Source organism: Pipistrellus kuhlii, unplaced genomic scaffold (assembly GCF_014108245.1).
Source record: "Pipistrellus kuhlii isolate mPipKuh1 unplaced genomic scaffold, mPipKuh1.p scaffold_m20_p_2, whole genome shotgun sequence".
In the NCBI taxonomy this organism is placed as follows: domain Eukaryota; kingdom Metazoa; phylum Chordata; class Mammalia; order Chiroptera; family Vespertilionidae; genus Pipistrellus; species Pipistrellus kuhlii.
In genome coordinates this window covers 27,684,723-27,697,381 of record NW_023425515.1, presented here as the reverse complement: position 1 = coordinate 27,697,381, position 12,659 = coordinate 27,684,723, and the positions used below count along the sequence as shown (strand labels likewise).

At 37.3% G+C, this 12,659-nt stretch overlaps 1 protein-coding gene across 11 annotated transcripts in view; it reads right to left on the bottom strand.

Annotated features, from left to right (window-relative positions):
* FNDC3B (fibronectin type III domain containing 3B) overlaps positions 1–12,659 on the bottom strand; it is a 321,193-nt gene that overhangs the window by 126,405 nt on the left and 182,129 nt on the right. For all 11 annotated transcript variants that reach the window (XM_045583670.1, XM_045583677.1, XM_045583674.1 and 8 more), the window contains 2 exons: positions 8,428–8,668; positions 5,291–5,581 (listed from right to left, as the gene is read on the bottom strand). In XM_045583670.1, coding sequence (XP_045439626.1) covers positions 5,291–5,581; positions 8,428–8,668 — 532 coding nt within the window. The remainder of the gene's footprint in view (positions 1–5,290; positions 5,582–8,427; positions 8,669–12,659) is intronic.

The window sequence follows — 12,659 nt, the reverse complement described above, 5'->3', positions numbered from 1 at the left end:
CAGAAAGGGCAGGCCAAGATGAGAGAGTGAGGCATATTCATGAAATGGGACAAAACTTTGGGCATCGGGTGCAGGAGGGGGAAGGAGGACCTGCTGTACTTTAGGAGGCTAGTGTGTGCCATAGTAAGCAGTTTAGAGTTTATTCCCCAGACAATGGGACTACTCCATTAAGAAGGGGATTGGCATATTCACATCTAATGTAGCTGTGGCCATTCATAATAGAGAGGATGGGATCAGGAGCAAAATAAATACTCATACATCTTAAAAGATAAAGTCAATTAAGGATCACAGTGAGCAAAGGTAATCATAGCTTGAGCTTATAAGAAATGTATGAGAAGCCAGGTCCATGCCGAGGGTATCCAGAGTGCTCTCTCACTTGGAGCTGTCAGTGTCCCATAACGTGGCACTTGGCCTGAGGTGCCAGATTTCTGCCCAGTAACAGCCCCTCCCAGACAGCCTGAATGAGACTTTCTGAAGGAGTGGTCCAGGTTTGGCTTTCAAAATGTAAGATGGCTGCAAGCAGGAGGAGGCCACATCTGATTTATAAGGGAAGGAGTTGCAGGGGAAGAGTAGAGGGAGGGTAGAGAGATACCTGCTTTGAGAAGGGGATCGCTGGGATGAGAGTGGACCCTTAGATTACAGGAGGAAGATGATAAGAATGTTCAAGTAACAAGCGTGACCATTATTATACTGAAGTGTTAAGAACTAAGAGAGGCTATTTTTAATATTTAATAACAGAAATTAAAATACCCATTTTACAGGTGAAGGGAAAACTAAAAGCAAATAATAGCATGTGACAGAGCCGGATGTCTGATACCAAAGCCCCAACTGTTCTCCACCCACATCAGACCATTAACTCCAGGTAGTTCTGGGGCCACTGTGGGAGTTTGTCCTGCCCATGCTGTTTTTCTGAAGGTAATTGTAAATGAAAGAGGGGGTGGCTGCAGAACTCTATCCTTCAGCAATTTGTTCTAGAAGAGGAAATGGTACAATAATTACGTGTTCAAACAGAAGACCTATTCTGGAAAACAAAGCAATTAAGATAAAGGATTCATTCCATAAATATTTACTGAGTACTTGCCATCCACCAGGCATAGTCCCAGGAAATAGGTAGAGAACGGTTAGTTAAGCTAGGTTCCTATATTATTATATCGGGAACAACATCATGAATCACACCTATGTAACCATCTTTAATATCAGACATAGTTCGCATTAGCGGTTTGGCTCAGTGGATAGAACATTGGCCTGCGGACCAAAGGGTCCCAGGTTTGATTCCAGTCAAGGACATATGCCTGGGTTGCAGGAGGCAGCCAATCAATGATTTCCTCTCATCATTGATGTTTCTCTCTCTCTTTTCCTCTCCTTTCTTCTCTAAAATCAATAAAAATATATTTTAAAAACATATCAGACATAGTTCTCTTGGCTGACCATCATTCCCAGAGGAAATTTGATTAAAACAAAAACAAAAACATGAAGCCAGATTAGGCAAAGATATTCTGATTCTGGGAGGTCTGAAATGAGATTTAGGAATCTATATTTTTTTTTTATTTTTTTTTTTAATATATATTTTATTGATTTTTTACAGAGAGGAAGGGAGAGAGATAGAGAGCTAGAAACGTCGATGAGAGAGAAACACCGACCAGCTGCCTCTTGCACACCCCCTACTGGGGATGTGCCCGCAACCAATGTACATGCCCTTGACCGGAATCGAACCTGGGACCCTTCAGTCCGCAGACCGACGCTCTACCGCTGAGCCAAACCAGTTTCGGCAGGAATCTATATTTTTTAAAATATATCTTATTGATTTCAGAGAGGGAGGGAGAAGAAGAGAGATAGTGTACTACGTGTACTTAGTTTTATCACAGGACCAAGTACAAATTTAAAATTTGTCCCTTTTTTGTTAACATTTGTTTTGTTTTTTTGTAAGTGGTAGGAGGGTATAACACATTTAGATTTCCTCAAAAGCTAGGGAATTCTGAAGTAAAAATGTTGTCCTCCTCTGGAAATATGGACATTTTAACCCATGTAGAATTAAGAAAATACCATAGGCCACATATCATGGTTAATAAGTGTATATCCTATTTATGAATGGAAACAGATCAATCACTCTAGTATTAACTGCAGTTTAATATTAATCAGATGGTGTCATACACTTCAGAATTATGTAAAAGACTTGTTTCCTGGGTATAGTAGTCAGCTGAAATAAATTCAAGCACAAAGACACTCTGAGATAGAATGTTCCCAATTATAAGAAAGCAGAAAAAGTCTTTGGGGATTATTACGGCTACTACTACATTCTGAAACAGACCGAAACATGAGCAACATAATGGACTACATATTGGTTAAGAGGTGCTTTTGTTCACCTTCTCCACATGATGCATGTTTCCCTCTTTGCTTTGACAACCAGGAGGCTCAGAGCCTCATACATGGCCTACAAAAGGAATTCTACAGGATACTTTATGTACAGACTTACTAATTCCTTATCTCATTTGTCCTCAGTTTCCTCAGATACTTATTTAATAGACTGTCTTTTAGAACAGTTTTAGGTGTGCCCATTCATATATGCCTTGTCCCCACATACACTTAGGGTATATGGAGCTTTTGGTGTTACACATTCTATGGGTTTTGACAAATGTAAAATGACATGCATCCACCATTATAGTACTTTTATAGAGTACTTTTGCTGCCCTAAAAATCCTCAATGCTCCACCTTGTCATTCCTCCTTTCTTCCTAACTCCTAGAAAATATGAATCTGTTTACTATCTTCATAGTTTTTTAAATATTATTCTCAATTGTAATTGATATATAATATTAGTTGTAGGTGTATAAAATAGTGATTAGATATTTATATAATTTATGAAATAATCACCCCAATAAGTTGAGTACCCATCTAACACCATACATGGTAATTACAATATTATTGACTATATTCTCTATCCTGTACTTTACATCCCTGTGACTATTTTGATCGATACAGAAGCAACCAAAGATCCATAGATGAATGGATAAAGAAGATTTGATACATTCACATAATGGAATATTACTCAGCCATTAGAAAGAATGAAACCTTACCACTTGAATGGACCTAGAGGGTATTATGTTAAGTGAAATAAGCCAGACAGAGAAAAACAAATATCGTATTTCACTTATATGTAGAATCTAAAAAACTGTCTCCAAAGTTTTGCATTTTCCTATCATCTAGTTGGAATCATACAGTATGCAGACTTCTCAATTTGGCTTCTTTTACTTAGTAATATGCATTTAAGATGCCTCCATGTCTTTTCAGGGTTTGACAGTTCATTTCTTTTTAGCTCCAAGTAATACTCCATTGTCTGGATGAATCACATCTTACTTATCCATTCACTTGCTGAAGGACATCTTGGTTGGTTCCAAGTTTTAGTAATTATGAATAAAGTTGCTATAAACATTTGTGTGCAGATTTCTGTCAGGACATAAGTTTTCAATGCATTTGGGTAATTGAATACTTATTTTTTATCCAATATGTAAACCCGTCAGGTCCTTATTGAAATGAGCCTCTATATGTATCTATGTCATCTTCCTTAAATCTCTTTTGGTATAAGGCAGAGCAAAAGTTATTATAGAATAAATCAATTAATCAAGGTAGTTCAAACCTCATAAGCTTTTTGAAGATAGCTTATACATTCTTTCTTTCTTTCCTATGGACTGAAATTCTCCTTAGGAAAAAATTTCTAATTTTTTGTGTGTGAATTTTACTCTATGTCCAAGGTAGTAATATACTTTCAAACTTAGAAATGACAGTATTACTTCATGAGAATTATTCTATTTGGCAAACACAGGGCTTTGCCTTAAGAGCTATTTATAGGCCTCTTGAATATTTGGTCTCTTTTATATACTTATTTGTGTTTTGTTTAATTATAATTCATAAAACTTGGAGAATTAAAAATAAAGAAAATTAAAAGAATCTACAATACATTTCACTCAGAGAAATTACTGTTCACATTTCACTGTTATCTAACTATTCCTCTTTTTTATGCTACAATTCACTCATACAAACAATATGGGGGCAAATGTTGATGCCAAAGTCTGGTTTTACCGTTTTCCTCTGCTCTGACAGAGTCCAGTTTTCCGCACACAATCAAACATACATAACCTCCATCTTTTTCATTCACACACAGATTCTCACATACACAGTCCAGTTTCCCCCTGGTTATGCTCCAATAAGGAAGGGGCATATTTAATGAAAATAATAATCAGTTCATATCCAGGCTTTTACAGTTATTCAAGCCTTTATTTTTATCAGTAAACTCACCTAGCTTATCAAAATGTTATCTTCTTGCCTAGCCAGGTGGCTCAGCTGGTTAGAGCATCACCCTGTACACCAAAAAGATTGCAGGTTCAAATCCAGATCAGGGCACATTCCTAAGGTTATGGTTTCAAGTCCTGGCCAGGTAGCATACGGGGGAGGCAACTGATTGATGTTTCTCTCTCACATCAATGTTTCTTTCTTTCTCTCTCTAAAATCAATAAACATATCCTCAGATGAAGATTTAAAAAAAGTTACCTTCTTCAAAAAGCCTGTTTTTAACTCCCGTGGCATTAAAATAAGTTTTCTCTAAATCTTGCCTAAAAACTGTATTTAAAAACATATATATGTTCTTTCCCAAAATCAACTGATCTATAACCACAAGATTAATATGAAAAAAAAAAAATAGGCCCTTTGAGTGGATGTCTCTCTATAATATGTGGTGACCCTAATTCTTGCATCTCATTCTTAGTCTATGAATAGTTCACTTGGGATGCCAAAGGTAGCATTAAACAATAACTCATATCTGAAACTAAGCAGAATATATTCCTCTTACACAATGATAAATTTCAGTACAGCACAGAATTACACCTGGTTTTATGATATATAATTATTTTGAGATTTAAACTAGCATTCTTTGTCTTAGAAATATTGTTTTACTTTGGATCTCTTCCACATCTATCCACTTTGAGTGACACAACTGAAAAAGGCTAATGTAAAGACACTTTCAGATACTTGTTACTGAGATTAAGTAGTACTTGGCACATATAACCAAAAAATAATATTTTTGCCATGAAGTGTTAATAAAAGATAGATGAGTTATTCTGTCCTAAAAAAAAAAAAAAAAAAAAAAAAAAAAAAAAAAGATCAGAAGACTACCCAAAGATTCCTAGTAGAAAGACCAACCACCATGATATAATAATGTTCTTATGTAAAAGATGTTTCTTTTAGCATGACCCCATTTCAAGAATTCATTCCTCGGGGAAAACATTTTTGCACATTACCTTGCAAGTCTGAATCATTCGACTTTGGACTGCTTCTTGCTCGACGCTCAGTTTTCTTAATTCCTGGCCCGCCACCACTGCCGCCACCTCCACCTCCACCGCCTCCACCACTGTGGCCTTTCCCATAGCCATTGTACACGGTTGTGCAATTGCTTTTGTAGATAGAAGAGGGTGGGCTGTTGAGGCGATTCTGGCGGTCGATCTGGCGGTCTTTCAGTTTTTTGTGCGGAGGCTTGCTGTACTGGTCTTCCCGGGTGATGTAGCTTGACATTCCGTAGAGTGGTATAATTTCTAAAATGGATGATTATGACAAACACCAGCTCAGTCTATGTTTTCAATAATAAATTATTAAATGGTTAAATAACCTGACTGTAACAAATTTTTTTAATATTACTAAATATAGTATAAAAATATTTTAAAGAAAATAATATACATGTTATACATGCTTAAAATATTCCCATTTGTTTCTGATCAATCAAGGAATAATTAATCTTTTAAAAAAATATTTTTATTGACTTTAGAGAGGAAGGGAGAAGGAGAGAGGAAACATCAATGATGAGAGAGAATCATTGATCAGCTGCCTCCTACATGCCCCACACTGGGGATCAAGCCCACAACCCAGGCATGTGTCCTGACTGGGAATCAAACCATGACTTCCTGGTTCATAGGTCAATGCTCAACCACTGAGCCACACCAGCCAGGCTAGGAATAATTAATATTTAATAACTACACTGTGTGTTCAGGAATGTTCCAGACACTTTTATACTAAAGAAGACAAAATTAGTGTCCCCCCTGCAAAAAAAAAAAAAAAAAAAAGAGTTCCTATTCTGATTGAACTTATAAGTTTGATCTTGACTGTCAAAATATTTTTTCAGCTGTTGCAATATATAAAAAGTTAGAACAAATAAAATACCCCTTAAATGTGTTCTTAGATTCAAGATACTTAAAAATATAGTTACCTTTGTAGACAGAATAGCATTTCTATTGGAAAGCATATGGCAACGAGAATAAAAGGAGTTACTTGTGGCATCTAAAATAGCCAACATTTGAATAAAACCTACTAAAATGATGAGAAATTTCTATTAAAAAGAATCAAAGTTCACAGAATCAGAGAAAATATTCAAGGAGATATTGTAGAGGTAAACATAAGCCACCCTTCAACTTGGTGTCAAACAGAATATGTTGTGGTCTCAAACTCCTATGTTGGAATAATCAGGAGGCAAGACAAACTGACTAGTAGAAGGTCAACCTGGCTTAACTATGCATTTTTTTAAGTGGCTCAAAAGAAAATGGGAGCCTGCAAAATAATCTCATGATTGGAGAGGAAGGGGGACATATTAAATGTAAAGAAATTAAAAGTAATATTCAGATATTATAAAAATGCAATACTTAATATACATTAGGTCCTTATATGTTTATATGAAAAAAGGACCCTACATGCATAGGGTGACCACATAAATTACCAACCAAACCTGAATCCTTCTGAAAATGAAAAGAGGGCACTCCAAACCATTTCTCTGAATAAGAGACCTAAACCAATACTGTTCTAAGCATATCAGTACTGTATGGTCACCCTAGGTAAGTTAACTAATGTTTTAATTGTTCAATGGTAAAGCTCCACTTTTACTTTCTTTCTGTTCACAAAACTTAAGGAAGACCTTTAGAAAGCAAACATTCAGGACCTGGTCCATGTTGCTAAATAGTTAGAGCATGAGCCTGCACACCACAGGGTGGAAGGTTTGATTCCCAGTCAAATGTATAAACCTGGGTTTCAGGTTTGATGTGTCTCTCTCAATTCTTTCTCCTCTCTCTCTCTTTCTCTCTCTCTAATGTGAAAAAACAAATACAACACTATTAAAAGAGCAAGTGCCGAAATAACTATGTTCAAATATACAAAAAGGATAATAAATATTTTAAATATCACAATGCTTTAACTTGGGCACTAACATTTGGATTTTTTAAATTAATGCAAAGGGATTATGTTTTACTGTTTTCTTTAATTTAAAATCAACAAAGGCACTGTTATTTGCACGTTATTACTCTGTGCTATTTTAATAAAATTAAACAAAAATACCCTATAAAATTAACACACAATATTTATATTGCTTAATTCTAATGATTTAAATTCTGTTGTCTAAAATTGCAAAGTAAATAGCTTACAACATAATAACAGACTACTCATCAAGCTATGGGTCCATAGCCAAGGCTTTTCACAATGTCATTAAGTGCAGACCTAACCAGAAAATGCAACTAACACTCAAATACTTTATGTACAGTATGTCAAAGCACTGAAGAGTTTAAGAAACTGAATCTTTTTCAGTTTTTATCCAAATGTTTTCATGGAATATGCCCACTCATCTGATATTTTGGGGTGCTCTGTCACTAAGTCTAATTTTTACCCTCACTTAACCTGGATTCTTAGTATACACTGTGGTAGAAAAGAGCTTTAGTCTAAACTAATACCAAAGCTAAAATTAAAAAGACATAATGTTGGTATCTCTGAGACTCCTTTTCATTTCAAGATAAGTATTCGCCTAAGAACCAGTGAAACTGTGGCTGCCCTAATGGCTATTCTGAAACTAAAAGAGGACTCAGGAGTACCCCCCATCAACAGCGAGGAGATTCCGAGTTCTGCCAACGTTGCAACAGAGAGCATCCAGGCAACTCAAAGGCGACTGAGACCTACAGTCTTCTCACTTTGGAAATGGGACGCAAAACCCTTATAAACTTCCCTGCTATTGCTAGACTATATGGATGTCTAGGAACTAATGTGCTGTGGTGGCCTCAGGCTACTCGCACATAAAAATATGTTAACAGGGCACCGTAATGTATGACACATCACTGCCTCTTTTCTAAGACAGCAACTGGCTATCCCAGTCCCTGTTCCTTGTGGGGTGGGATAGTGAGGCAGAATTTAGAAAATATAAAGAAAGAAAGAGCTGCACGACATAAAATAATTTTTGCAAAAATAATTCAGGACAAAGGAAGCTAGGAATTCCCCATGCGTTTACACATCAGATGGTCCCTCTTCTGCCATACTTATGACCGGAGAAACAAAGGCCTCTCTGGCTCTCCTGAGCTACTTACGTGTTGCAATCAGTTTCAACAGCTGTCAGTGCCAGCAATAACCTACTCACCTTGCTCATATAATGTATGGGGAAGAGGATGCTGAGGAAAAAACTGAGGCGGCATATCTCCAGGTCCGGTAACAGGTGGGTAGTAAGCCGTGTGGGAGTTATGAATAAAATGTGGGTGGTGAGTCAAGTAGGGGGGTAGGTGATGGGTTGGAGACATGGCTGAGGGGTAACTTGGGGGGTAACACTCAGGAGACTGGGGTGTGACCACTACCCGGCGGACTCCAGTATTGTCTTCAATCACCTAAAGAAAACAGCAAAAAGAAAGAGCTAGTATGTATCATTAGCTAATATCTTGTAAACATACACATAATTAGTACTTCCCCCTTAATTTTAACTTTTTACCCTCCATAGGAGGAAAAATTAGTACCTACTAAATTCTGGTTCTATAACCAACCAATTAAATGAGTTTTAGAAGTAATAATATTTAACCATTACAACTTATAAAAATTTCATCAACCCCTTCATTCTGGTTACAGAAGACTTTTATGGAATGATCAAGAGCTTAATGATCAATCTTGTTTGTCTCATAAACAAGACTTCATCCAAAACAAGTAAATTTAATATGTACTTAAGTTAATTTTATAAATGACTTTAAATATAACTATCAGGTCAGTGATTTTTTCCAGAAAGAAGAGACTTTCTGGGGCATATAGTATGCTTTACAGGGCTGAGCTTTCTGAGAACACTTGGCCCCATTCCTCCTTGAGCATGCACAGTTCCGTCACCATAGAGGCTTAGCAGGAAAAAAGGGAACATAACTTCAGAAAGCATAACAGTGCCAAAAATTAATTTAATCTGGGACCAAGGATATAAATGAAATGACGGATTCCAACCAATGAAAACCCTGACCAATCCCTAATCAAATCGGACACTTCTGCTTCCATCCCGGTGACGTAATGAGTGTTATGAAGGAAGACACAATGAGGTGGGACCTGCCATGAGGAGAGTGAGTGCCAATCCACATTAGATCCATACTTTCTTCAGATGCTTTTAAATTTACCCAAGGAAGGTAATTAACTAAAGCAGAACAATGCCAATATTTATTGCCTCTGTGGCCAACTTTTTGCTACCTGCTCTAAGAGCAAACAATTTTGTTGAGAAACAAGAAACAACTAACATAACAGATACCATAATCAAAAGGGAAAGCGGTGTAATAGAGAGAAGAGCACTGAATGACAGAACCAGAAGGGCTTCACTAGCCTCAAAGAACTGATAGGGCTGGGACAGCTGGACAATGGTCCCTGAGACTATGGCCCTGAATCAGGGCGGTGGAAGGGGGCAATGAGGGCATAAGAGTAAACTTGGAAGCCAGGACCAGGCTGCCAAAGAGACCAGCTGGTCTAATAAAGTACTTAGGACATTCAGGCACTCACAGGGTAAGAAGTATTTAAAAAGAACAACAAAATAGACCCCAACACAAAATTAAACTTGTAATTGAAATACATATCTCATTACACCTCAGGAGGCTGATTATAGGCAAAATAAAACGACATAATGGTTATCCAAAACATTCTGATAAACTTTATACTAAGCTTTGTTTTTAAAGACATCGCCTAATTTAAAATGGCAAGTTTATCCATTTTAGTCTATAATTCAGTGTACAAGATAGGTTTAGTTTGAAATAATAGCAATTAATCTTTATATTAAGAAAACAACAATCTTTATGTTTATTAATGAATCAATTAACATAACAATATCAGAATTAACTACTATGTTAAAAGTTCCTTAACAGAGCAATATTAACTCCTTTAAATTAATATTCTGAGTCATATTCCTACAAAACCTCAAAATGTATGTATTCATTAATAAATTTAACTTTTCTGGACTTTGGCAAGCTAACCACAATAACCTCATTTATGAACGTGTGACTGCCAATTTACAGGTGGATGCAAAATCATGCTTAAACTATCATATTGGAAATTCAAATGCATGTGCTAGTAGCTATCATCAAAGCACATCTTCTATGAATAGTTTTAGTAGCACACTTTGTACAACTTAGTATCAATATGGATTTTTCTAACCATCTAATATAAACATGCATATCCTATAGTGTCTTCTGTTTCCCCACTCTGTCTGGCTATTAAGAGAAAAGGAATATTCCAAATAGTTCTCTTTCATGGAAAAATTCTGTGGTAGACAGTGGGAGGTCCAAAAAAGCAAAATATTTGTTTTTTAGACACAATCTTCATCGTTTCAGACTCTGCAAAATGTCAATGGGTAAAAGTCACATGGACTTGAGCAATGTAGTAAAACAAGAAGAGGGCTCTCACTAAATATGAAGAATGCTTTGAGTTTATAAACAAAGGCAGTTATAATGAAAAGAAATTATTTTAATCATGTTATCATATAATTTTTGGCATTAAAATAAAGCATTTTTTAAAAAGTTAGGTAGCCCTCGCTGGTTTGCTCAGTGGATAGAGCATCAGCCTGTGGACTGAAGGGTTCTGAGTTCAATTCCAGTCAAGGGCACATGCCAGGGTTGCGGGCTTGATCCCCAGTAGGGAGCATCCAGGAGGCAGCCAATCAGTGATTTTCTCTCATCACTGATGTTTCTGATTCTCTCTCCCTCTCCTTTCCTCTCTGAAATCAATTAAAAATTAAAAGTTGGGCAAAAAACACCAACAGAGATAAAAATATTAAAGGAAAGGAATAAAAATAAGAGACAAAGAACTGAAACATTTTTTCACTTTAATATTTCTTAAGAATAAATATTTCCACTACCTACAAATATTAATAGGTCTAAAGTATAAATTATCTTTCACAAAAAAAAAAAAGGTTTCCAGTTAAAAAATTAAGTCATTTTCTTAAACCAAAAATTGCTTGCATATATGAAAACTAGTGGCCTGGTGCACAAAATTCATGCACAGGAGTGGGGGGTTTCCCTCAGCACAGCCTGCACCCTCTCCAATCAGGGATCCTTTGGGGAATGTCTGACCACCAGTTTAGGCCTGATCACACAGGAATCAGGCCTAAACCAGCAGTTGGACATGCCTCTCGCAATCTGGGATAACTGGCTCCTAATTGCTCACCTACCTGTCTGCCTGATCACCCCTAACCTCTCTGCTGCCTGCCTGATCACCCCTAACTGCTCTCCCCTGCCAGCCTGATATCACCCCCAATTGCACTCCACTGCTGGCCTCGTTGCTGCCAACTGCCATCCCATGCCAGCCTGATTTTGCGCCCAACTGCCCTCCCCTACCAGCCTGATTTCCTCTAACCCCCTGTCAGCCTGATGGCCTCTAACTGCCTCTGCCTCGGCCCCCACCACCATGGCTTTGTCTGGAAGGAAGTCGGATGTCTGGAAAATGTCTGGTCAACCTGGTCTAATTAGCATATTACCCTTTTATTAGTATAGATGTATTATATAGGATAGGATTGCTTAAATAGGTGTGGGGGGGTAGCCTCTTTCAGCAAGAGGAGGTGCTCTTGGCAGAAAAAAATACACAATCCCTGCATCCATTAAAAAAAAAAAAAAAAGGAGGGATAGTAGGGTAATATCATGTAAGGAAAAATATCCTGTAAGTAAATTATACCTAGAAAAATTTTACTGTAGAAAATTAATTTTCATTTGTAATGCTAACAGCAAGACACCCATGAAAATCACACATGAGGTCAAAACAAGCCAAAAGAAAATCGTTTGGGCAAAAATAAAAAGGATCCCAGGTCAATTTTATAGAGAAGATTCCTTTATTAACTTTTGGTTGAGAATATGTTTGTATATTTTCAGAAAACTACTCCAAGACCAAAAATACATAATCCCTATATCTGGATTGATAGCCAGCCATATGCACTATACTGCCAAACCGGGCATTAAAAAATTGAACCTCTTTCTTATACCTTATACTAAACAGCTGTTGCCCTTAAAACCCCTCCTCAGCCCCCCACCGTAGGTTCTGCCTTCGCAGTTCACTCAGATTAGGTTCTGACTGGTCGGTTTCTATGACAGTCAGCATCAAAAGGTCTGCCTCCTATATAGCCATTGGCTCCTCACAGCATAGGAAGATTTGGTTCTGATTGGTCGATTTCTATGCCAGTGAGCATCAAAAGCTCCACCTCCTATGCAGCCATTGGCTCCTCACACTTCCCCCAGATTTGGTTCTGATTGGTCAGTTTGTATGCCTATCATTGGTCAGTGTATCCAGGCCTATCTCCAGGCCTGATCAGAGTCAGGGCTGATCAACAGCCACCCCAGGCTGCTGGAGCATGGTCAGAACTTCTGATCTCTCAGAGAA